Source organism: Emydura macquarii, unplaced genomic scaffold (assembly GCF_026122565.2).
Source record: "Emydura macquarii macquarii isolate MOO-44397 ecotype Brisbane River unplaced genomic scaffold, CSIRO-AGI_Emac_v2 contig_1451, whole genome shotgun sequence".
NCBI lineage: Eukaryota > Metazoa > Chordata > Testudines > Chelidae > Emydura > Emydura macquarii.
In genome coordinates this window covers 15,207,694-15,235,464 of record NW_027131588.1, presented here as the reverse complement: position 1 = coordinate 15,235,464, position 27,771 = coordinate 15,207,694, and the positions used below count along the sequence as shown (strand labels likewise).

The 27,771-nt window shown below is 40.0% G+C and overlaps 1 protein-coding gene across 1 annotated transcript in view; it reads right to left on the bottom strand.

Moving 5' to 3' along the window:
• UGCG (UDP-glucose ceramide glucosyltransferase) overlaps positions 1-20,297 on the bottom strand; it is a 42,124-nt gene extending 21,827 nt beyond the window's left edge. The window contains exons 1-2 of the mRNA XM_067553221.1: positions 20,159-20,297; positions 2,011-2,152 (exon numbers count right to left, since the gene is read on the bottom strand). Of these exons, the coding sequence (XP_067409322.1) occupies positions 2,011-2,152; positions 20,159-20,256 (240 nt within the window). The 5' untranslated portion in view covers positions 20,257-20,297. The remainder of the gene's footprint in view (positions 1-2,010; positions 2,153-20,158) is intronic.
• Positions 20,298-27,771: the final 7,474 nt, after the last annotated feature.

Below are 27,771 nucleotides of genomic sequence, written 5' to 3'. Positions count from 1 at the left end.
TTTTTTTTTTTTTTTTGGGGGGGGGGGGGAGGGGGGTAGGGTGGGAGGGGGCAGGTGGTGGGGGTGTCATCACAGCCTGAAATATTTTCAAAGGGGGTCCCAGCAAAAAAAAGTTTGAGAACCCTGTTCTAAAACTAAACAAAACCAACCTACCTTTCTAAAAAAAATGGTCTTATATGAACTCTGGGGCAGTATCAGCAATGGTTGGAAAATTACAAGGGGTGCATTTAAAATGGTATCTGTGGGCCAAAATGGACAATTGGGGAAGCAACTGCGTGGTTTAAAAATGTATGGGTCTATAATGCATTCCAAAAGACACCTTTAAAAAGTGCTAAATGTTGTGGCATATAAACAAGTCTGGGGTTTTTCTAAAGGCAAAACAATTGTACTTTAGAAGGCCCAAAATAACTGGTAAACATGTATGTAAATAAAACCCAGCTTTTTTGGTGACAAATGATAAATAACACAAAACACTCACCTGAACCAAAAGTAAGCACCTCTACCATAAAATCTTTTTTTTAAAAAAGGTGTGCTACAAAAACCATAAATCCTAAAAAACTCACTGTGGCAACTAGACTGGGTGGCACAGAAGTTGGGGTCTCCCTATAAAATTCAGCAAACATTAAAAAATTAAATCTTAAAATTAACTGGCTTACTAATTAATTTATTTATAAATATTGTAATTAACTTATTTAATAACAACAATGTTTCTCAGGCAACTGCATGCAACATACATGATACCTAAACTTCTTATGCATCTAATGCAGGAAATTTTTTGAAAATGGTCAACGTTGTTAAACAGCACACTTATCTAAACCACACTAATAAAAAAAAAAAAGCATAATATTGGGGGGGAATTGCAATTTGCAAGGCTAAAATGTTCTGAACTTTGGGCACCATTAAAATTAATACTTCAACTGTGCCAATTGTAATTGCTAGTCCTAGATGGACAGGGAATCCTAAAATAATTGGTATATATTAACAGTATGAGACCTATAAACAACATGAAACCAGTGTGAAATGGCAATACAAAAAAAAATAAAACAAAACAAAATAAACACAGCCTGATGTAAACAAATCAAGCACAAATAATTTTGGTAAGTGCTCAGCCCAAAATAAATCTAATCACAAACAAGGAAGGTTGGGCCCAACTAGTCATTTTTAAAAAAAAAAAGTAAAAACTTTGGTACAGCTCAGGTACACAGTATGTGCTCCGAAATGCAACTTTTCAATTAAAAAAAAAAAAAAAACCACCATGCCAAAAAAGCCTAAATGGGTTTTGTCTAAACCTCACTTCTCGGACTCAGATGGAGACCCATGCCCTATGGCCAAGTGTGCAAATAAAAAAAAATTTTTTTTAAAAAGGGGGGGGGGTAACAAAGGCTGTAACACACACCACCAAATACAAATCACTGATAACCCATCTCTTTACACCCATACCTCCCTTGTCCATTAATGGCCATACATAGTGGCCATACATAGTGTTTAGCCCACTGGGTCATTTTCAGTTCATGCATTATGCTTTTCCAAAATGATGGGTAAACATCCTCCCCATTAAAAAAAAAAAGAGAAAGAGAGAGTGCGAGCAGGGGAATGTAGTAAAGATAGTCTGAAGCACTGGGCTCGGTGGAGGATTTGAGCCTGCAAACCAAAGTCAGGCCATGTATTAAAGTATACACTTACAAGTTCACTGTTCGGTACATAAACTTAGCAAAGTTGTTGCTACAGTATTAGGCACTAAATATATATGTAAATATATTGCAGAAGGCTAGTACAAATACACCCCAAACTAGACAAGATAAGATGTTTTGAGAGAATAATGAATAGGGATGTTGTGTCTGAGATATCAGAAACAAGGGGAGGTAACAAACAGGTGTCATGAAGTACGTAAGGTGGTACATAAGTTGTTTGTCTCAGTCGGTAGTGTAAAAACAAAAATTCACAGTATACTCTGATAGCTCTAGCACACGCCACCAATTCAACTTCTGAAAAAAGTAAACTTGTACATACCTTTGGATAATCCAGTTCAAAGAAGGTCTCTAAGTTGTTGATGAGATTAGGATCTACACCTTTTAATGGCTTTAGAAGTGAGACACCTGGAAGCTTGCTATAGGGCTGTTTGTCTGTTGCTTTCTTGTTGAGGTGGAGACGTCTGCAAAGAAAAATATATACCATGTACTATAGAAAATATAAGTACCCTGAATTTCATTAATGATTTGATACTCAAACCTATAATAGTGTGCAACATCTAGCAAATTAAAAACTTTAGTCAGGAATTTGTTAATTTTACTGTTTATAGACAGGAAGTTGTGTGTAGAAATAGTTGCCATCTTTGAAAGTATGTCTGGTCTTACAGGTAAAGTACACACGAAACCTCAGACTTCTGACTGAGTTAGTTTCAATCCTCACTTGAATCTATCAGTCTGAACACCAAATAGTTCACACTATCAGCTTAGAAAAGTCACATTACCGTCAAATTTTTTCAGTTCATTTTGTGCACTTGATTGTATCTAATCAGTTTCTCTGTTCCTCTTTGTAATCAGTTTCTACTGTTTGTATGGGTTTTTTACATAGCAAAAGAGAAGAGAAAAAAAAGCTATTATATAAATAGGACATACAACTATAAGACAATTAAAAAGCAGGGGACTCTACAGCAGATGTGCACTTGAAACTACTTCTAACTCTTTTTTTAAAAAGGAGTCATTATCTAGTTGGTGTCCCTTTAAAGCAACAGAGAGAAATGAAGATCAAAGCATGTCAGACTGAACTATTAATGAAAATTAAACATGTTAGAATCCGAATTGTATTTCTGCAGAGTTTTACAGCACATAGCTACCAAGCTAAAGCACCTTCACAAGGTAGGCATATTCTAAGGTAAATGATTACGTCAAAATGTTTTTCCACTACATAATTACACTATGTCTAAATTTCACATCCTGAAAGCTGTAATAGTGTAACTTTCCAGTTAATCTTTTAAATAAAAAGGCAGCAAACACCATGAAGAATAACCACAGACATTTTACAAGGGAGCTACACCTGCTTTCCACAAGTTATACTTCTTACTAGAAGACAGTTAGAAGAGTAACACAACCTTTTAATATTAAGAAAAAGGGTTTTTGAGGTCTAAATTTTCCTTTTAAGCACGGAGAGACCAACAGGGTTACTACAGGAGAACTCAGAGAAACTGACTACAAACAAGGGTGAAAGTGACTTGATTCATTTCACTGGCCAAGCTAAGCAAAAAATACAGAACGTGAACAGCACAGTTTGAGGGAGGAGGAAGCTTTTAAAGTAGTTTTATTTCATCAGGTAACAACAGTATTGTAGCTTTACTGTATAATTTAGTCAAGCTAAATGTTCTTTAAAAAGCTGTGTATATTAGACCTTCTGGAAACCTGATAGTATATTATGCCAAGAATAGTAATAATCCAAGAAAACAGAATTGTTTCAGAACATGGCACAGGTACAATCAGGATTGCACTTTGGGTTTGGTGCCCTTTGGGTCACCTACCTTTCAGAAACTAGGTGTATAACCAACTCCAAACCTGCTCCTCCCACTTTATTTTATTTTATGGTAAATATCTACAGCATATGCAAGAGAGTGTTCACAAAGACAGTCGGCTGCAGCATAGGTAGCCAAAGTGTAAAGTCACTTCAAGTGGATGTTCACTTCAAGTGGATGTTCAAAAACCAAAACCCTATCTTCAGACAAAGATTTAAAAGGAAGTGGCTGACTTCATAGTGCTACTGTGAAGATCATAGAAAAACAATGTTAAAAGAATACTCTGGAAAGAAAAGCACTCAAAACTCAGAAAGTGTCAGAATTAAGGTTTCTGGTGCAACTTTAATTCTGTCTCCTTGTATGTACTCATTATAACACATACTTCAGTTACTTAATCAAATACTATTTCCCCCCATGCCTCCATAAGACCCCCCCCCCCCCCCCCCGCTTCCTTTTTCAGTGCACATGATGGATGATACATACTCAGGGGAGAAATCAGATTTTTGTAACAAGCAAGGCTGTCCTCTCTTGCTTCATTTGCTGCAGAAATTGCAGCTGTCGATGTATGATCAAGAGGCTCCCAGGAGGCTCATCTCCTGAAGCCCTTATGGGTATGTCTACACTGCAATAAAATACCCACAGCTGGCCTACATCAGCTGACTTGGGCTCAGGCTACAGGGCTATAAAACTGCAGCATAGATGTTCAAGATTGGGTTTAAGCCTAGGCTCTGAGACCCCACAAGAGGGGAGGGTCACAAAGCCCGGACTCCCATCCAAGTGTCCACACTGCAATTTTATATTCCCACAGCCGGAGCCCCATGAGACCAAGCCAGCTGACATGGGCCACCTATGTGTGTTTTACTGCATTGTAGACATTCCACATGTGGCTCAGGATTCATTTGGTCCTGGTGAGGAGTCAAAGGCTCCTGGACTAAAGGGACAACTATATACATGAAGCTATCTTATACCATTCTACATAATCTATAGGTATCTATTATTAATAATCTAGGGTAAGGGAAGATCTAGCCTGACAAGACCAAAGGAGTCTGGTAGCTCGCTGAAGTAGTTGGCAGGTGTACTCTCTTATACAGAGGCTGATGTCACCTTTACATGAGATCTCTCATGCATGCCCCAAGAGGCGCAGCTTTTCAAGGCAGTTCTGCAGCTTGACCCCAAGACAGCCACATCCCACAGGTGGGAATACACAGAAATCCTCAAAGAAGAGTCTACTTTAGAAAAACAGTGACACGGAAAAGCAGTGACTTACAAAAAACATCACTGGGGTGGAAAGAAAATTGGAGTGGGAAGATTTGCAATGATGAGACAGAAGGACTAGGGTAGGAAAGCAAATGACTCATACAACTTGGGAGAGATGAGGAATGAGGGGACAAAGATTCCATACGGAGTTTCAGGGAAACACAGCAATCAGGGTTGGGTGAGTATGAAGGACAGGATTTGGGGTCTAAGCAGGAATAGGAAAGGATAGTTTGACTGGAAAGAGAATCCAGGGAGAACTGGAGACAGTACTGAGGGGAGTAAAGAGGGGGAGAACGAAGAGCATCCAGGACAGAATGGAGTGGAAGACGCTTAGCAACACAAGATTAATGGCACCTGGGCAGAGGACTTAGGGAAATTTGAAGGTGGAGAACAAAGTAGATGAGGAAAGGAAATGGTTTAGGGACAGCACATTTGGAGGAAGGAGGTAAGGAGGAAGTGAGTACAGGAGACCTAGGGAAGTATATGGAGTCAGAAGATTGAGCGGGAAATGGTTTTAATAAGAGAAGGAAAGGTCTTGAGAAAAAGGAGAGAGATTTTGTGAAGTAGGAGAAAGATGGAAGAGAAAGAAAGAAGAGATTCCAAATAATGAGGGGGAAAAATATTACTATGGAGTACACTGGAATACATACACAATGTAATAGGGTGGCTTGTCCCGTGAGTTGGTGAGCCTGCGGCTAAGCCAACCCTGATTACAGGATGAGCCCTGACTGACAGAAATCAGGTGATTTCCATACAAAAGGAGCAGGAAGTCGCAGGGAAAGGGAGAAACCCAGGAAATTAAGTTATGTCTGCAGGAAGTAAGAAGACTCTTGCAGGGCCCTGAGTCAATAGGAGAAAAAAGTTCAAGAAGCAAGAGAGTTACTTATGACAGTTCTCCAGGAGGCCTGTGAGAGACCCTATCCAAGCAGAAAGACAGTCTCTCAGGGAGGTAGGGCTGTGCCCATCTGAAATTGGGACAAAGACTGTGAGTTTGTATTCTATTTTTAAAAAACTTTGTGTTATTTTGGATTATCAGTGTAGAGAGTGAACTGGGGGAGGTGTCCAGAGGACCAGAATGCACCTCAGCACTCAAATTGGATCCCAAGAGGGGATTGTTTGAAATACCTGTCAACAGAGTGAGTTCTTAATGGCCCCAGTGGACATGGTGAAGGGGGCCTTTAAGTGACTTCTGGCCATGAAGGGGATCATGGGAGGCGGCTGCCCGTCTTACTTACATACATGCACCTGGAGAAAATAGCCACATGAAAAAAATTATTCTGCACCTTTGTCTGCCCACTAATATCCCAGGATGTCAACCTTCCAGCCCAAGAGCAGCTTTGAACAGTCATCATCCCAGACCAGCCACAGAAAGTTTTCTTCCTCCTCACTCCAAACACAGATTTTTTTTCCTCCCCCCAAAATTATTTCTACCTGAGGCTCTAAACAGACAGGATTAAGTTTTAGGCCAGAGTCACCTTTCTGTACACAAAACTGTTATGATTTTGCATCCCTATGTTTCATGTTCTTCCACAGCTAGAAGAAAGTGCTGTATGTCTCCCTTTAAAATTGCAAATCACTCTTTTTCCACTGAGATAAATTTCACATTTCTAGCTCTATGAGACCACAAGATACCCAGCTTTGAGGTAATGTTATTTTTATAGACAAAAAAATCAACAGTGGCCCAGGACTCAATCTTGTGTGACCTGGCCTGTGGAGGCAAGGGGAAAGGTATTTTCAGGGGAAGTTACCTATTTGGGGGAAGAAGGAAGAAATATTTCTTGGGCAGACTGATTTAATACAAAGCAGTGGTTATTTGAAATATTATAATTAGTAGAAGGACAGATTAGAGCAAAGCACAAACAAGATGGTCCAAAGTATATGATAAATTGCAGATGATGAATTGGCATGAATTGACTTATGATTATCACCTCTACATATGTGGGGTGTAGGAGTCACTGTATTATAAAAATAAGTTCCCGATGTAATAGTAGGTGGAGGAGGTACTGTGGACACCACCTCTATGAGTGGCAAGAGGCTTGCAGTGTTGACAGACAGGGTCCTCATGAGAGCAACAAAGACTAAAGGCATCTGTACAGCCAGCTTCTCTTGTTCCTCCTACACACAATATAGAGGCTAAAATTACTCTATTACTAATATTTCTGTAAAAAGCATGCATGTGCACTCTGGATGATAAGTGTCTAAAGCAAGTTGTTCGTTCTAATATGAGCCTCATGGTTTACTGTCAATGTCATACTAGTGCTATGAACGTAAAGACAGCCCTAGTATTACAGCACCACAGTGATTTTAAAATGCCAATTTAAGTCAACTTCCATGTCAATAAACCACACAGACAGGTTTTCCCAGTTATGTAGCACAAGAATAAAGAAACACATTTGTTTGTTTTTTAAGAAATACTTTATACAACAGACTAGAACTGCTCATGCTGTGGAAAGTTTGCCATTTTCAGAATGTAGTAATTTGTTTGAATTGGCAAGGATATCAAAACAAACAATTAAAGGTGTTAATTTTTTTTACTGAAAACATGGCATAAAAACACTCTGGCCATATGAAAAGGAGATATAAGAACAGGCTTGTTAAAGGTAGCCATTTAAAGAGAAGAGTGAAGACAATTGGGGTGATTAGGCAATATTTACATTTAAAAACAAAATATTTTGGGTCAGGTTTTGTGCCTTTTAGAATGTTAACAAGATTTAAACTAAGTACATTTATAGAAAAGAGTGCCAGTACAAACTTAACTGGATTTCAACTTGCTTTCTCTACAATATAGAGCAGACACTTTTATCCACTAGGCTACAACTATGAAAATTGACATCTATTAAGTTAGCCATAATAGCCATTGCCTTTGAATAAAAAAGATTGTAAATCTCAGAGGGGAAAAAGCTGTTAACTGGAAAAAACTATAAAGATATAGAACTATAAAGTTCTACATCTAAAACTTTAAGCTCTTTGAGACCAGAACTGTGTCTTTCTTAATGGTATGAGAACATGACTGCTGCATTTTGGGAACTATCACAAATATATATATTAAGTATATTTCTAATCAACTTTAAGTGCTAAAGTTTCCTTGTGATATACAGTGGTGAACTGCTATTGTAAGGGTAAAGTTGACAAATGTCTTTAAGCTTGCTAATATATTTTTAAATCATTTTTTTCTCTCTAGAGAGGCTACCTAAAGTAAAGTATTTACCTTTTTCCACCCTACTCAACTCACAGAGCCTGTACCAAGGGCTGTACCAAGTGTTCTCTTTCCATAATGGAGTATTTCCTAAGTGCCTACTGTGGAATATTATCTGGAAATAAACAAATTATGGCTTCATTCCAAGAACACTGTATGTACACATTACTGTCATTCTCTGGGAATATAGGTTTTAAGCTTTTACTTTTACTAGTTTTCTTTTTATAGATTGGATATTTTCTTCTGTGTAAAGTTGGAGCTTCGGAACAACAGCTTGGCTTTTCATCATTTTTCTAGGTCAACAAATAGCCTTCCCCTCCCCCACAGGTAATTCTGGCATTTCTCTTTTCCCCAGGACCAACATACAATGTTTTACTGATACCTGGTTTATCAGTCTCTAAAGCAATCAATGGAAAAGATGCCACAGCTCTTTGGCAAGTCAATATATCACACCTACAAATTCTCCTGGACAGTTTATTTGCAAAGCTAAAGACTTGGCATGACTCTCCATATTGAAAAAGTCACAGTCCAAAGTTTAAAGCACTGTTTGCTCTGTATGCCTGGCAGCACACCTGGTGAACTTTGTTTCCTTTTGCTGACTGCTCAACAACAAAAACCAAAACCCTCAAATATCAGTTTTGCAGTCTTTGAAGCTAGTTCAAAACTAGAAAAGTTCTGTCTCATTTTTCATATAAATCACACTCTCAATACCATGAAGTGGTAACTTACTAGAACAGCATTTGCTGCCAACAGATGTCCAGTAAACCCATCCTCCTCAATACCATTCGTTGTTTTGGGGGGCTAGTATCAAGTAATAACTTGTGTTGACTTGGCCACATCAGCTCATTTTAAGTGCACCTAGATTAGAGCAACATGCAGAGGTGATAGAATAATGGTTTGTTGTCTCTTCAGTCCAAAGTGATGATTGAACCACAATTCTGTAGTTTTCTTTTTAGTTGCTTCAAATGGGTATTTAAGAGGAACAGGAGAGAAGCAGGCAAACTTTCCCTATCGTACGTACCCCATCTGACACCCACAGACACAGCAGGTCTGTGTATACCCGCTCACTCAGTAGATCGGAAAGCGCTCTCTGGTCGACTGAATTAATCCATCTTCCCAAAAGGAGTAAGGCTGCGTCAATGGGAGAGCATCTCCTGTTAACACAGTGCCGTGAAGATGCCGCGCTACATGAACGTAAATATGTCAACAGGAGATATGCAAGGTATCTCCCATCAACGGCTGCCACCAGTATAGACCAGCCCAGAAGTAGAGGACAGCATCAAGGAGTCCCAATTCTGCAACACATAGGACTGCTTTGGCTACTTGCCAGGAGTCAAATGGCCACAACCATTCTTTTTTTTTTTTTTTTTTTTTTTAAAGAAAAAAACAGGTTCTTAGATGAATTCTAACTAGAAGTTCCTGTTTAACAATAGCATCCTACAGTTGACCACTACTTCCTCACATAGCACTTACAAGGATAGGTTGGGCCAGAATTACGTTTTATGACTCCCCTATGACAACGCTTTCCTCTGCCACACATTAAACACCCAGATATACAAGGAAGAGATAACATTAGAATGGATTGCACTGACGCGAAGACCAGAAATAAAATGCAAGAAATCAACAGCTGGAAAAGACGAATACCATGAAATAAATCAGATACAGAATAAAGGCGGAAAAACACGAGACTAGAAAAGAGTGGAAAGACCTATTTAATATTTAGTTGTTACAATTCCTATCAGTCACATAATAAAGTGTTTTTCAAATGGTATATATTATTCCCATTTTAATAGATGGGAAGCTGGGACACAAGAAGATTAAGTGATATCCCCAAAGTATCACAGTAAATCAGTGGCACAGATGAGAACAAATCCCAGATTTCCTGACTGCTAGGCCTATGACCTATCCTCTGACTTGTGTACAAAAATAAATGGAAACAACAGGGGGCTGAGATACAGAAAGAGTAGAAAATCCCATTGAACAGGATTTTGGTGAAAAAATATTTCTCAGTTTTGCCTGGTATTCTTTAAAGGACACAGTTTCAGAACAACTCAACATATGTTGGGTGTTCCGGTTCTAAGTCAACCTGAAACTTGGCTCAGAGATCTGATCTTATTTTGAGTTCTTTTTTTACTACCAAAAACAGCTTAGCATATAAAAATTCCTAGTACACTTTACTTTTTTCCAAATGGGAAAATTATTAACATCATACCCTTTCCCCCACCATCCCTGCAATTTATTAGAGATTTTTAATTTAGAAATCTCTTCCCTATTCAATCAAGTATGATATGTAAACAAGAGAAACAAGTAAAGTTGCATATAAGCTGTACCAGCATTAGATCCAGGGGGAGCCCCAGCACGTTTACCATGTTAGTTAAATGTGCTTTACAGCAAGTATAACAGGGGGGTAAAAAAACCAAACAAACCCACACACCCAGAGTGGCTGAACCAGAAGTCTTGTCATGTCTGGAACTCTCACCAGATCAGAATGTGCAAAACTAGAGGGAATTTACTTGCATGTTTTCTTATTGTAGGAAAGGCCTATGTGTCTTCAGAGAGTTCTCTCAATATACTGAAAATAATAGGTTTTTATTCTATTTAAGAGGCAATCCCCAGAGTACAATACCTTTATTCAGGGTCCCATGTGTTCTGTAGCTTCAGAATCTACCCCTTGTGCTCCAGAATCTCAAACTTTCATTTAAAAATCAGAATTGTGTCTAACTCTTATGATTAGACACAGAACCTTAAAATAGAAATAGTAAGCCAATGCAGTTATCTCAGATTCTGTAGAAAACCTGAAATAAGATATCTGAAAAATATGAACTGCCACCTTCATCTTAATGAATTAATAAAGATGACAATTTAAATGACAATTCAACTATTCTACTGTTCACTACTCTAGCAGAAACTCTAGCTAGCCACTGTGTTTCTCTCAGTCTCAAGTTGCCTCAGTCCTCCCCTGGTGCCATCTGCCCCCTATGCAACTGTCAAAAGCCTTCTACTTCATCCCCCTGAAAATACTTAACTACATTATGAAAGTTATCAGTACAAATATTTTTGGCATACTGAAAATTGTAAGCATGGGGACCAGGTGAACTGCGTATCAAAAATAAACAGACACTATAATACGGACTGTATTATAAATTTTTAATGAAAGACACTCAATTTTTATATTTAAAATAAAGCTGCTAGTGGATTTCCAGTGTGCTGCACTATAGTTCCTTGCTGCAATTTAGGCTCAGACATTGCTCTTAATTCAAGAGGGTCTTAGATCAAGATCTCTTTGATGGTCCCTTATTAAACAGCATGAATGAAGAAGGTCTTAATTGGAACATCTTTCCCAATTCTATTCTGTATCCACAGTTTGCTAGATATATTGATTTCTGCTCAAATAGCCGATGTCTTATGGACAGGATGTATGTTAAGCTTTCCTTATGGATTCTGGAACATTGTCTCTTTGTTGGCAGCATATTAGAAAGTACAAGCCAATGGAAACTGTCAGGTTAAAAGTGTATCCTTGCCTGTTGCTAACATATTATTAAAACTGGAAGTTTCAGAACTCACACTCTTCATTTAGACTGCTTTGGTTTTGCATTTACTCAGTATAGACAGAAAAACTAGACTTCGTTTTACATCCTAGTTCTTATATCCCAAAACAACAAAGCACAGTTTAAACTGCAAGCGCTGCAGAGAACGTTTAAATCCATTTGACATCCGACCCATCCCCCCAATTTAATCATGACAACATTTCTAAAAACTAAACCATGTGACTGTCTCTTTGAAGAAAATCGATTTTGAAAGTTATTATTGATTTTAAGACTTAGAATTTCAGAAAGTTCATACATGCTATCTGTCTGCCACATATTACTTCAGCCACCAAGATGCCAAGAATAGTCACTCTATGCAGTTAATGTACCAGAAAAAGTTGATTAAAAAGCCCATGAAACACAAGGTTCCCCACAACATAGAGGTAGAAGGCTTAAGACTTCAACGATTATAGCAGAAAGAAAGCTTCCCGTCTTTGGAGAAGATACCATTAAGCTTACAAATCAGTTAATCGTATGAAACCCATGGTCTTATACAGGAGATGTCACTGACACTACCCAACTCATCTTTTTTTTATCCTGGAATCTCACCCCTCAGCTAAGTTTATGACGTCAACTTATCCTGTTCCTTCAGAAAGCTTTGAAACAACATATTCTACTTTCCTAGCATCAATCATATAAAGTCAACTCTTACAGATGAGTGCACTATTTAGCCAGAGAAAAATAGTTAAGGCCCCAATCATGCAAATGCCTGGGTTCAGCAGTTTGTCTATGCACATACACTACCAACTGCAGGACAAAGGCCTAAGTTTGTCCTTGACAGTGATCCCACAGTACACTGGGCCAGCAAATTACTTCTCTATGTTGGGTGTGGAACTGTAATCAAGAATCTAGAAGCCGGTCTGAGAGAGACACTGAGCAAGATGTTGAAGCTATCAATGACACCTCGAAAAGCACAGACTATGCAATGTGAAATGTCTAGACTAGCACAAACTACTAAAAGGATCTGTACAATTTGAACTACTGGTCCTAACACATTCAAGTTATTTAACGTGTTACAAAAACCAAATCAAAGACTTCACAGCCACATTCAAGTTGAACTAAAAAAATATCCCAGCAAAAACAGCAAATACACCTAAAATAGAACAATACGTACAAGAGCACAGACAGCTGAAGTTAAAATAGAATCATGACATGAAAAGAAAGGAGGCAATTTAATAAATTATTAGCGATTCTTTACTTTGTGTGGAATAAGAAAAAGACTCAAGATTATAATTGTCTCTAGAAAACCTTTAGTATCAGAGGACACATGATTCAAGGATTCTAGATGTCCAAAAAATGAATAATTCCATTAAAAAAATAAATCATGAATATAACATCACATTTAGTTTAATAAAAGGTCAGCTGCAAGTTCTTTGCTATAAGTGTCAGACTGCAGCAATATTTAAATTAAACAAAAATAGGAAGCCATTATTTGATTTGATATCACTTCCTTCCTCCACCTATCCCTACTATCCACCCTACACACACTAGTGCCTGGCAAAGAAGTGTGATAAACCTGAAAGATGGATGGTTTTGTTTGTGTGTTTGTTTTGGCGGGTGGGGCAGAAATCAGCCTTCAATTTTCATACAAGTATATCTGAAGGGGAAAATCTTAAACTATGGAAATACAATACAATGCAACTATTTTAGAAATATTGTCAACTGATCTAACAGTCCAGTTACAATAATTGTAGTTTTAACAGAAGGAAAAATTCAGTAGCAATTTGGTCTGCTAGACAGAATTGTTGGAAATATTTACGTTCATTGCAGCAATTTCTGGAAAGTTTGTTTTGAGTTAGTTTAACACTGTGTTGCCAATGTATTTTAAATCACGATTAGGGCATCCAAAATTAAGTAAAACACCATTTCATGATCTACACTGCCCAACGTTAAATCTTATTCACAAAAAGGATTTAGCAGATAAATTGCTAGTTGCTCTGAGTATGGGAGAGACAACTCATTAACCTAACTTAAGATAGGCATTGCTCCAGAACAAAGAAAATGGGCGGTTGTATCTAACTTATGCTGCAACGGAATATCATAAGCTATTTAACAGAAAACTTTATTACTTTTACTCAATCCAAAATGATAAAATTTCTCAGTGAGAAACTTCTTGCCATGTATAATTACACTTGAAAGATACTTAAAATTGGTATTCCTGTTGCTCTTCTGTTGAGGCTCAATACTACTGAAAAATGGTATTTGTAACAAAGCCATGTTCAGAACCAAGTTTTAGGCCATAGCTGCACCACAGAGCTTGCAGCTGTGCCGCTGTAGCACTGCTAGTGAAGATGGTCCAACCTGACGGGAACTCATTACTCCAGCACCCCTGCGAGCCACACTAGCTATACTGAAGGGAGAAGCTCTCCCGCTGACATAGGAACTTTCCACACCAGCACTTAGGTCAGTATAACTTACGTTGCTCATGGGATGGCTTATTCACACTCCCAAGCAACATAACTTAGGCCGATTTAAGCTGTAGTGTGTATGTAGCCTTTGATACAGTGGGACAAATCCTGTTTCCACTGAAATTAGGGGCAAAAACTCCCACTGCAGTCACTGGAAGCAGGTTTTGGCCCTAAATGTGTTTCAATTATATTTTAATATTGCATGGTAGCCTTGTGAACTAATAAACCAGGTTTCATACCCATACTAAGTAGTCTAAGAGTAGGAGAACTACTTCAATCAAGTTTCAGGGGCAGGGAGATCTTCCCCCTTAAGTTAATTACATATGCACACCAACAACAGTATTCACAGTTTCTATGGCCACAATGCTGTTCCATCTGAGCACTTTAGAAACGTTATTGAATTTATCTTTGCAATACCCCTATTTATTATCAGCCTCATTTTATAGATGGAAAATTGAGGCATAGATATTAAATGACTTGCCCAAGGTCACACAAGGAGTCTGTGGAAGAGCTGGGAACTGAATGTAAATCTTTCAAGGCCTAGTCCAATACCTTAACCATAAGTCCATCCTTCCTACCTTGCTTTCACCTCTCTCAAAATTTCTGCAGCAAAATACTGAAGAATGCAAGAAAATACTACAGGTGGCAACATCTATAGTTAAGGTCGCCTGATACTTTATATTATAACACACTGTTTTCAGTTACATATAACTGCCAAAACACTCAGTCTGAGGCAGACAAGCACGGAAAATTTCTGCCTAAATGATCTAAATTTGGCAAAATTTCAGCTGATGTGGCTCAGCTGTTTCCAAGAATGAGGCTAGGGAAAAGATACATTGCTTCAGTCCTTAAAAAGACAAAAACAAAATTCAACCATTTCTCTGAGATGCTCAACTGCCTCCCTACTTTGAAGCAGAGACATGAAATTTGGCAGGAGGTCACCCGAGATGAGCTTTTTGCCTTCCCCAAGAAAATCTGCCCAAATTTGGCAAGTTATAAAATCTTAAGAAAAAAAATCAGATTAGAACATACTCCACAGAGACTTTGGAGTCTGGCACTAAATTATCCAACGATTCCATCTCCTATGAGAATGTTCCACCCCCTCACAGCTTCTATCTGTAACCAGCCTGCACATGCACCATCCACACAGAGCAACTGAGTGTGCTCCATCCCAAAGCATGAGGGATGAGCTGGATTTTCAACCAACTGCTGGGAACCGCTGTGGCACCAGAATTGAGAACAGAGGGACCATCTCACCTGAGCTGCCAATGCTTTCCTTGCTGGTACCCAGTCAACATGGAGAAGGAGTAAGTGGCCTGACTCAGATTTAAAGGGGTGAGGGAGAAGAGCTGCAAGGCAGGGAGGGAGGAGAGTCAAGAACAGATCAAGATCAGGATTAGGGGAAGGAACTGGGGCAGACAGGACCAAGGGAACAAATCAGACAGAAGTGGGGAAAGATAGGAGCCTAAGGGCTGTAACCACTAGAGATCGCTAATCTACATAATATGGAATCAAACCCATTATTCTTGAGTTTCAACATTCTTTTGGTGTCTACCAAACAGCTGTGAAAGCCAAAGGCAAATTGTGTCTCCTTCTCCCTCTAGTGGCAGGTTCACACAGAAGATAACAGCCTTTAACTGTTACCAGTTACTCTATTACCACACGTCCTTGAGGACTGTGCCTTGCAGCTAAGGATCCCAACCCCACTAATGAAACATGGGAGGTCAATATGATTCCATGGGATGGAATTTGTTTTCAGTTTTTAAGCTTTTTTTAAAAAGCTTGAGATTATATTTTTTAAAAACCCACTACTTTAAAAAGAACATTTAAAAATCAAGCACTCGAAGTTTGGAAAAGCAAGAACACAGTTGCCCATGCAATCTTAAATTTGGCCCCCTTATACATATGCACGATGCAGTCTTTAATTACATGATCACATACTACTTTTCCAAAGGAGCCCTACCTTATTCAGGATGGATGGTGCTCACTACTCAGTTACACTCACATAGTGCAGGGGCTCATGGATTATTTACTGCACTACACTGAAACCCTGCACTGAATATAGAATTATTATTAATTTTCTCATGGCACTCTTATTGTAGTATCTTACTTCTTTACAAAGAGTAATAAATTTATCTTCACTTCTCTATGAGGTGAAGAGGTATCATTATCCACATTTCCCACATGGGGAACTGAGATACAGTTTAAAGCTGATAGTGCTAATTTATTTTGGATGTCCAATTTGAGAAGACTAGGGCCTGATTTTTCAGCGTATGTAAAATATTATAACTCTATATGTTCAGATCAGAGCTCCTACTGAGCTCAGTTGCAGGAGCGCTGAGCACTCAAAATTGTAAATGCAGATGTCTCAATTTGGGTACAGAGAAAATGAGTGACCAAATTGTGGACATCTTCATTTAAGTGACCTACCAAGCACCACACAGGTACTCTATGACTGAGGCCATGATAAATTCTCCAGGATGACATTCAACTTCCTTAACCCACCACCATCCAGTCTCTTCCTGAAATCTCCTGCCTCATTCACCACTCGCCTTCCAATTTCTGTAGCATATGAGGCAGGGATCCTACAGACAACAGTGACAGAAGGAATGAAGAAAAATAGTATATCACCATGTAATTAAAGACTATCAACATGCAAATACTCAGGGAGAAGGGGGGCAAATTAAGGATGCACGGGCAATCTTAATTCAGGTATTTCTTAGCTATATCTACATTTATAAATAAATCTATGTTAAAAGAACATTTATACATAAATATACACAATTTCTATCACCATCAATTTAAGTAATTAGCATTAAAATAGTATAACTATAAATCCAGTGCTACTCAGACTTTCACCCACGGGTTCAGATGTTCTTTTTTAAATGTGTGTCTTGGAATGCTATAAATTTTAACAGACCAGCCATTTTAAACTTTTCTTTCTAATTTTAGAGTCATTTGCACTACTCTCTGGAAGAATTTTGAATGGATACTGTTGGAAATTATTACTTCATTTAAAATAGTTAAATTTAAATAGAGCACTGAGGGAAAAAAAAAATCAAGATCTACTCCTTGGTTTTTTCCTGGTTTCCTATACCTTAAAAATGTATTATCTCAGCCAATGTTTTCATTCAAACACATTTTCATTCAGTACATCATACACATTGCAGAATCTAACTTTCCCTTTGCCATTCATTCCTATTCTGTTAAATATGTCCTCCTTAGCTGCTCATAGCATCATGTAGCTTCATAATAAAAAAGTTATTCAAAATTAACGTATTTAGGTAGTCTAGACTCTCAAAGTAGTATGTTCTAGACTCTCAGATTAACGTATTTACAGGGCTCAGATCTCTCAGTCTACAATAAAGTATGCCACAATCCTGCTATCAGATCTGTGTAGGTGGGGGTGTGCAATCCCTGCCCCTACATGCTGTCCCTACTGACTTCAAAAGGACTCCAGATAGGCACAAGGGATACATGGCAGATAACTCTGCACAGGGCTTGACAGAAATGGCTCAGATCTCTCAACCTGCCTAAAAATAATACATGCAGACTATGTTCAACATTATTGTTAGGGGCCAAACCTTGGGAGTCTTCCTGAGGACTGCACATACCTCAATGGTCCTAGATATGTATAGCACCAAACCAATATTGTTTTATAACCACATAAATTAAGTAGTTTGTATAAAAATGGCCATTTGCCGTGACAACAGCAGTGACTACTTAGATTTTTACCATCTTTGATGGTTTATTTCATTTCAAGAACTGTAAAGCCATAATGTGAACCAATTATTTCTTTTGTTTTTTAAATCAAAGCCACTTGCGTTTGAAAAAACAGTAATAATTTCACCAAATATTATATATTAGAACAAGCATTGTTCCCAGACTCAAATCCTATATGCCAAAATTCATCCCTGTGGATACCAACACACACACACACACACACAAGTACATGTTTTTAAAGAAGTTACATCATGAACCCCTGTAAAAGAAACTCACTGACATGATCCCAATTCAGCAAGGTACTTAATTAAGCATGTGTATAACTTTAAGCATGGTAATGGGACTATTCAATTCAGCATGTACTTAAGTATCTTGTTGAATCAGAATGAAAGACCGTCCAATTGACTACAACTACAGAATGAAGGGCTGTTGCAGTGGCTTTGTTTGTATGCTTTTGGGGGCACAGGGGAAGAGGGAATGGACACACAGAGTGTTTCATTCAAAGATACATTTAACACAAATGTAACTCTGTCCAAACAAGACTAGGAGCATGCCTCCACTCTCCAGGTTCAATTTAAGTAACTTTCAGTTCCACAAATTGAAACTTTGGTGTTTGATGCTTAAGCTTGCAGTCCTACAATCCTTTGCACTCAGAACTCTCACTGACTTTGATGGGGATCTTGAATATGCAAGGTATGCAGAATTGGGTCCTGACAGTAGAGCAGGAATTCTGCAGGAATTTCCTGTACACTTAATTTCCAATGAAGGAAGGTATGGTTTCTTGAGTGAATAAGGACTCTAAATGCAACTGAATTACTATAAAATGATTAACACTCTCTTGTTGGTTTTCATAACTCAGTCAGGACTACAAATTCCAGAAATGAAATCCTGGCCACACTACAGTCAATGAGAATTTTGCCACTGACTTCATTGATGCCAGGATTTCATCCAAGACAACTCAAGGTGTGGCTGAGTGAACAGCAAGAGAGGAGACAGTGAAAACATCAAAAAACAAAACTAAACAAAACCAAGAAACGACTTGAATAATTTATTAACATCAGAACCTTCGATACTCTGTTACAATATATTCAGCAACAGAAAAACCCATTTGCAGTAACCACACACATTGCTGCAGTCTCTATTAAGGTAAATCTGGATTTTTATTCAATTTTAAGAGTGGAGCAATACAGCATTCAAAAGAAACCCATCTCTTCATGTTCTCTCCCCATTTTTACACACACACGAATCAATTCCTGCACAAAGCCTGGGGAAAAGTGCCTTTGTCAATCATAATAAAACAAAGGAAAAACTCTTTTTGAGCTCTTTTTAAGCACCTCTTCTCTTCAGAGCTAGTGATCTAGGCAGATCCAGACCAGCATTCACTCCCCCTGCCATTACAAGTTATCTTGAGAAACCCTGTCAGTGTAAAAATCACTAAAATTAAGACTGTTCAATGCTGTGTGCTATTTTAGATCAAGCATTATGTTGTTCCCATCCTTCTGAAGAAAGCTCAACATAACATGTTATGACTGCTATCCCCATGACACTCTCACAAGAAACCTGAGGTCTCTCTCCCAAGGCTATGCCAACAAGCAAAAATTGTAAATGTTGTAACAACAACAAAAAAGAGAATGAAAAGCGCACACCTATCATTGTACAGTCAGCACATAAGAAAGGAAGGTATGGTGGGGAAGGCCAGGAAGAGACCCCCAAAAGAAATCCTTAGTGAAATGGTAGCTTTACTTCAAAGGGCAAACTCATATATTTAACAATTGAGATGTGTGAGAGCAGGAAGAGGCTGGCTGATGGGTGTGTGTGTGTGTGCTCTGGGGGTGCAGGCTACTGGGTGTGTGTGTGTGTGTGTGTTTAATAAACAATTAGGGCAGGCTCATTGGTGCGTGTATATATTATGAAAGGCCAGGTTTATGGGAGTATGCACGTATATGCTATGTGGCAACAGGATTATGGGTGTGCATGTGCTGGGTGTCAGGAGGTGGCAGGCTGGGAGAGGGCATGTGTTAGGGGGGCAGACTGGGGACGTGCAGTCCGGCTCGAGGGGATCCATGTGGGGTGGGGGGGAGCAGACTGGGGGGAAACCATGTGTCGGGGGGGGTGTCAGGCGGGGGGGAGGGGCGGCTCAGGGGATCCATGTGTTGGGAGAAGCCCGTCTCGGTGGGGGAGGGGAAGAGAAGCCCGGCTCAGGGGATCCCGGTGTCGAGGCGGGGGCAGAGCCGGTCGCCCCGTACTAGGGAAGGGAGGCTGTCCAGGCGACAGGCACACGAAGCTCCCCCGGGGGACGGAGGTGAATCATCAGCAATGCCCCCCCTCCCTCTTTCTGTGCCGGGGGGAGGGGAGGGAGCCGCGGCGAGCCCACCTCAGCTCCCCGGGGCCGGCACTGAGGCAGTCGGGCCAAGCCCCCTTCGCTCCTGGGCGGCGCCGAGGACCCCCACCGCTCCGGACCAGCCCCTCCCCCGGCCGCACTTACGTGTAGATGATCGACATGAAATGCATGAGCCACAGCACCACGAAGAGGATGAGCCCGAAGATGGCGAGTCCGTCCAGCGCCAGGGCCAGCAGCGCCATCCCCTCCCCGGGGCCGCGCACGCAGCAGGCTCGGTCCGGTCCCCCCCCTTCCCCGCAGTCCTCTCGTCGGTCCGCACCTGGACAGGGCCCCCACCCCCCCACCGCTCCACCCGGCGGCCGCTGCTCGCGCACTAAGCGAAACGGCTCGCCTCGCGCTGCCTGACAAGCACTGGCGCCCGGCCCCGCCCCCTGTCACTCGCCAGGCCAGGCCACGCCCCCGCTCGCCGCCGCCCCTCCTCCTCCCGCCCCTCGCGGCGCTAACGCCATCCGTTTGGCAGCCCGGGCTGTGTGTGTCTGTGCGGTGAGGGGCGGGCTCCGCCAACGAGGGGGCCAGTCCAAGAGTCTCGCGGGGGCGGGGGTGACTCATGGCGCGGGCGGTGTCGCGGCGGTGATGTCACGGCCCCGCGAGGAGAATGGGCAGGGCGTCTTTTCGCGGGGGATGTTCCTGCCTGCCGGGGGGGGGGGGGGGGGGGGGAAGAAGGGAGAGCTGGGGAGGGGGTGGGTGGATGGAGGGGGGAGATGGGAAGGGAAGGGAGGGGTGGGTGGCTACAGGGAGGGAGACAGAGGAAGGAGAGGTCTGTGTTGGTAAGGGGTAGGTCTGTGTCCAACTCCTTCCTCTGCCACTGACTCCCTGTGTGGCCTTGGGCAAGTCACTGAATGGCACAGTATCTCAGTTTCCCCACCCATACAGTGGGCTTAACAGTACTTCTCAGCCCATGAGGTGCTGGTCTGTGTGAGTGCTGTGATACAGGAGGTGGGGACAGCAAAGCCTGTGAACAAACCAGTATTAAATAGAGGAACAGAGGGGGGGAGGCAGGGAACCCTGGCAGAGGGAAGCTAGAGGGTGAGAAAGGAGAGGGAGCGGTGTAGGTATGACTGTGAGGAAGGAGATTCGAGCAGGTAGTTTTAGCATGTTAATCATTTCCTAAAGTGACCTTTTAAAGATCTTTATTGGAAGTTTTAAAATGACATTTATTGCAAGCAAAAGATGCCGCTTAGCAGCCGCAGAGAACAAAGGCCTGTAAGCACAGAACAGGTGCAGCACAAGCACCAGGGTTTTGAGTTTGCCCAGTGAATCAGATGATTCCTGATGTCATTATGTCACATGGCAGATTTTTATTTCAAAGCAAATTTTGAAATTTTGTTTATGGGACTATTCAGACAAAACAGCTGTGGAAATAACTGGACAGTAGCCAACCTATGCCATCCTGTCAAATCCTAGTTCTGAAGGATAACTCAGACTTTCAGATATGCTGGTTTCTCTAACAATGGTGACAATAGATTTCAATTATAATGTGGACATATAAGAACTGCATTTACACTATTCCTTTATAGACTCATAACATTTGGGCTGTTGTCAGCTTTGGCTGGATTTGAACTGGTGTCTTGTAAGTGAAAGTCACTGTAGTACATTACTAAACCACTAAGCCATCCACTCTGTTCTGTTAGAGTCTATGGTATTTATATTGGCTCCCTCTTTTGTTGTAGTATATATCCTTTTCACAAAGTCTTCATTTTCCATCCAGCAGCTAACCAATATCTGTGTCATGTACTTATATTTATATATGATTGATACAGTGAAAGTTATTTTTAACAATGGAAGCTCTATTCACTTCCTGGTCCTGAGGTCAGAGAGTGCCCTTGAGAAATAAATTTAACATGGCGCACTTAGTGAGCAGGTGCAGAGCTGCAGCACTATTTCAAATAATTTTAGTAACTAGAAACCTTAGAAAATGCAAAATGGGAAAGGATGGTCTTTTGAACTGTGAGTTAGAGATTTGGGTTTAATTTCTGGTTCTGGCATAGACTTGCTGTGTGATGTTTGGCAAAGCACTTAATCTCTCTTTGCCCCAGTTCCCCATCTCTGAAATGGGGATAATAGTACACCCCAATGTCAAATGGATTCTGTGAAGATAAATTAATTTGTTTTGGTGAGACACTCAGCTACCACAGTGATGAGGGCTGTATAGATAATCAGGTGGTATTTCTCTGCAAAGTAACAATGTAAAAATGTTAATGTTGGGTTCCATGGTTATTGTTTCTCAATTATTTCTACATCAAACACATTGTGAGCCCTGTGATAGCCAATGAACACCATTACTGGACATTAGATAGGGGCTGTAAAAGCCCTGCAGCCAACCAGAAATAATTATCCTGACAAAGGTTTATCAGTCATTCACAGGCCCCATTGCAAGCTCTGGCCTAAAGACCTATCTTTAGCACTACAGGGATTCTGGGTGGTACTGATGTTGTTTATTGGCAATCCAAGACAGGCTGCCTTAATTTACACTGGGGGCCTTTTCAGGAATGGAATGAGGAAGGTGCACTCACTTGCTTCTCTAGATCTGCAAGCACTTTTTGGAGATGCAGCACAGCAGCTCACCCTCATTGTCTTCAAAATGATTCAAATGTAATAAGCATTGATGATGCACAAATAAGAATAGACTCCTTTACCTGTATTGGTACTAAAGGGTTCACAGGAGTAAAAAGCAGTAAGTATTTATTTTGTCACTATACTTGATAGATGACTGTGATACATATAGGGAACAGGTCTGTTGACTACAACGATATCGTTTGTATATTGTTTGTGACCCGAAAAAGAGCTCTGTGTAGCTCAATAGCTTGTTTCTTTTGGCAATGGGAGTTGGTTCAATAAAAGATATACCTCACCCAACTTGTCTCTCTTGTTTATACATAGACACTTGTCAGAGTAGACCCACCCATTAGAACGTTAGGTTTGAGATTTCTACAATCTGAGCCTGAAGAGATTTGTATTTACCAAATATGTACTAAGGTCCAGAACCACAAACTAAAAGTTACGAGATTTTTTTCTGACTGCCATTTCTCTAGGAGTATTTTTCCTTTGTTATTTTGGGGACCTCAATTATTAATTTAAATTAAAGAATATGTATAAATACTACATAAGAGCACAGCTAACTTTAACGATATATTATATTTATTTCAAAGGTTTGGTTTTTTTCAAGCTAGGCACCATAACACTTTGAAATTTAGCATGAATGAAACTTCAAGGTGTTCTCATCATTAATGAGAACTAGGAAGTAGAGATTTCAGAGTTATTACATATCAAACAAGCTGGGATTTCATATGCTGTTGACAGGAGAAAGAGTGGTTGGCTGAATTTATTTTTAAAATAATTAAAAGCTGTTAACTCCAGACATAAAAATGGGTGAAGAATCAGTTCTTCATGGAGCCAAAGCACTATAGTATATTCTCAATTATCTGAATAGCATGGGGGATTTTATTTGCATAATTGGGAATTCAGATAATTGAAAGAGCAGGAGCCATTCAGCAGTGGAGCAGCATTTTCCACAGCCCCGGGCTTGTACTCTTGCTCTTCCTTGCAGTCCTGGCTGGGGGGCCTCTGCTTTATTATCCGAACTTCTGCATTATCTAAATTCCTTCCTTATCCTCCAGCATGAAATACATGTTTCAGAAGGCATGTATCTCATGGTGGGGGAACAAGAAAGAGATTTGGATAATGCAGAGGTTTGGATGACAGGGTTTTGGATGACTGGGAGTATTCCGTATTTGTATCTGATGTCAGAAGTGGCAGTTTAATTTGTGGTGCCCAGAAACTCTTCCTCAAACCAATCACAGTATTTTCTCAGAGAAACTTTTTTATGATAGGGGAAATTTTTAATTAAAGCAAACAACCTTAAATTCTCAGTTTTACCTTTCACGTGCCTTTTGTATTTATTTTTACTACGTTTGCTAATGGAAGCTACTAGATGCTTAAATGGTCTTCTGATGTTTGATCCTGCATTTAGTCACAAAACAAAATTTACATTGGCCTAAGAAACTTTAAATCTATTTAAATCAATGGACTACATTCGCATATACGATGGTGAATTTGACTCATAATGTTGAATTTTTGAACCTGCAATAATTGCTGCAACAGATTGTCCCAAAAACAGGATTATGACCTTAATGATACATTTAATTAATCATTTTCCTTTCCTTAATTAGTGGGAATGTATCTGTAATGGGAAATAGTTTTCTGTATTACTCATCCTTACCTTGCAGAAGAAAAGGGAGTAAGACAATACAGTGGATTTAGGATGTTTGAGGACTTGCTAACACAGGATAATTGACCAGAATAGCTATTGCAGAATAAGCTATTCCACTATAGCCATTCTAGAATAGCTCCCTGTATGGACACTTATTCCAGAACAAAAGTGCCTTTTTCAAGTTTCCAAAATGGATTAAGTTAATTGGAAATAGGAAAAAGACATTCTTATTCTGGAATAAGAGTGTCTACAGTGAGAGTTATTCCAGAGTAGCTCTTCAATAGGTGATTCCAGTCAATTTCCCCATGTAGACAAGCCCTTAGGTATTTTCTTCCGTTAACTTAGGACCATATTTAAGAATTGGCTGAGTTTAAATAAAATACCTTTTATTGGTTCATTCTATCACTATATTTTTTATTTCAGTTAAGCAGACTAAACCTGATGAAATAGAAATCTAACTCCATTCCCACAGAAATCAAATTTTATGCCACTAATAAACACTGCCACAAATTTCTATTCTTCTGACCAAAAGATATCAAAATGTGTGGACAATAAATAGTTGATGCAAATAACTTCAGGTTAGCAAAGGAGCCAAATTCTCCAGTGTTTTTACTACCCTACACCAATCTAGCCTGCTTACTGTGCAGTAGAGGGGAACAAAAGGGCCATTTCTTGATGTGTGATTTATACAGGGAACATTGATTTAAAACACTTGATCCATTTCACGGGGACCTAATATCTCCCAAGGATGGCCTGGGTAGGTATCAATATGTAATTCCAATACATTTTTAACAGATTCTTCAGGAGCATGGCTAACTGTAAGTGGTAGTGTTATATGCAGATTTCAGGTAGCTATAAGAGCTCTCTCTTCTATGTACATACTTTACTAGCTCTTGTTCTCCGCAACATGGATTCTATTAAGTATGCCTGACCACTGGATTTAGGAGTAGTACCTAAGGTGGTGTAGGATACATTTTCTGAAACAAGGTGTCAGATTCTCAGCTGCTGAATCATTTGAATATATGACCTTTTACAGAAACTGAAGATCTGCCCTAAGGTCCATTGTCATCAGTGCAAAATGTAAATATTACATTTTATACTGTACTTCCTCTGTTACATACTTGCCAAGATTGCCTCCTTCACACAGGGTGGATCATCAAGCTGCCCTGGAGGCAAGATACACCTTGTGTGAATCAGATGCTTTGGATTTGTCCTAATGTATGTACTGTGGTGGAATGTTAATTCCATTTTGTTAGCAGCTCTCTGGGAGAACACACCTGCCACTCCTGGCTTGTATATTTGTTGAAAAAGAGCTCTGTGTAAGCTCGAAAGCTTCTCTCTCTCACCAACAGAAATTGGTCCAATAAAAGATATTACCTCATCCACCTTGTCTCTCTTGTATATTGTTTATTATATTGGTGTACTATTGCTAATTAAACACAGAAATGTTTGAATATAGCTTTGTTTAAGTCTAAAGAAATATTAAATCCAATGGAAGTCCCCCACTCACCTGTCCTAACGGTGAGTTGTGCATATATGGGAGCTGGTATTGCTGGAGAAAGCAAATTACAAACCCTAAACAAGCTTGGAGGACTTTGAATTCATATCTTTTCTTAGAACACTGCAAAAAGATCATGGATGTATGTGTGACTATACACATATATTAAATGACACGGGTGATTGATGTCCCTAGCTAACTTTTCTGCAGGATGCTCAGAATTTTGGATCTTCCAGGTTCCTCTTCATTTATCACAACGAGTCATATTCTCATTTGGGGCTACATTTCCTCTGTAAATCTGCAGCCCCATGAGGAACTGTGGGGCAGAATGGTCCCCATATTCCTTGGACCAATTTTGGCTCCCTTCCACACTTCTGGAAATGCAACTCCATAGCTTCTGCATATCTCTGGTTGTAGAGAGTCATTCCAGGGTGCAGTTTAGCCATTGTGAAACATACCGTAGTCGGGGTATTTACACAACTCCTTCCACACAATAATACTGCTTGTGGTGGGAATAATGTGCAGTAGGACTTGTGCATAGGGTTGTGGGCAACCAGAATACAGACGTACATTAGCATTGTGTCATGTTGATTTCTACCTTTTGGAGGGGCAGGAATTTTGTCCTAAATATAATTGGTGCTTGCCCCAGTCCTAAAGCTATACTCTCAAGCTGCTCTATGTTGTACCTTGTTATACAGATACCATTCATCCATCAGAATTTACTTTGTCTTTCCTTTGAATTCAATTTAAAAAACTAGAAATCTGTGGCTGAAGAGTCCACCACAAAGATCAAGCAGCAATTTGCATCTGTATAAAAAGCTCCTTATTAAAACGTATTTCTTAAATAACCAAGGGAATATAGATATACTGGTCAAATATTTTTTTTGTGTGTGTCAAAGTCCTTTCTCTTTTCTCCTTCAAGTTTGCTGATATCTGAAAGCCCCTCCCTTTAGGATAAGAAAAAGTTCAGTGGGCCTTAAAGAACATGCAAGGGGCTTTATATAATGGGGCAGATATAGTGCCACCACTTTGGCTATGTTTATGCTAGCAAAATGACCTGTTGACAGCTGCAGTCAACCTTGAGACTTCTGCCCCACTGAATTGATGTTGAAAACAGGTTGTTAGTGCAAACGGCATCAAACTGTATTGAACACCTTTGGAGAAACTATGTTAGACGCTGTTGGTTCAGTTCAGAGCTTACCCTGGTATAAATCTGGAGTAACTTAATTGAAGTCAGTATAGTTACACTGCTACGAGAAGAGAATCAGGCCTGATGCAACCTGTAAACCCTTCCTTAAGCTTCTTCCCTGATTCCCTCCACACAAAGTTCAAGCTCCTTGTCCCTTTTTTTTTATAGGCTTGGTCCTGCCTATAACTCCCTTACAATTACTCCCTAACTTGCCCAATCTTTTCATCTTCTTGACCCCTGTGTTTCCTTCCACTCTCTCCTCCCTGCCTGTTATCTGGTACTTCCAATGCCTGGTATTACAATCCTTGTCTTGTGTATCAAACATGCTCACTCTTGCAATCTTTCCTGCAAACACTAATTCCACCTTGCTTGCTGCCCTGCTGACTATTCCTCTTGTGCTGTCTTCTCCCTTCTTGCCCTCCCTCAGTTTCTACTTAAAAAATCATCAAAAAGCTTATGATTTGCTTTCTATGTAATGTGATGTGCCTACACATCTATTTGGTTCATCCTACCTTTCCCTACCCCTTTGCTTTGCTTTTCTAAAATCTGTAAGGTGTTCAGGGCAGGGACCATGTCTTCTTTTTAAACCTCTGTGAATCACTGCCATTATTGCGCTACACACATGTATATTGTTACTATTATTAAAGGGTCTTATGCAGTTTAGTTCTGTCCACAGCAGCTGACAAGCTGCTTCCAATCCCTGTTGATGGGGGAACAGGAGCAGCCCCATGAGTCATTTTCCCACCGTGAGCAGGATCTTTGTTAAAACGCTGCCCTCCAGAGGTTAGCACCTATAAATA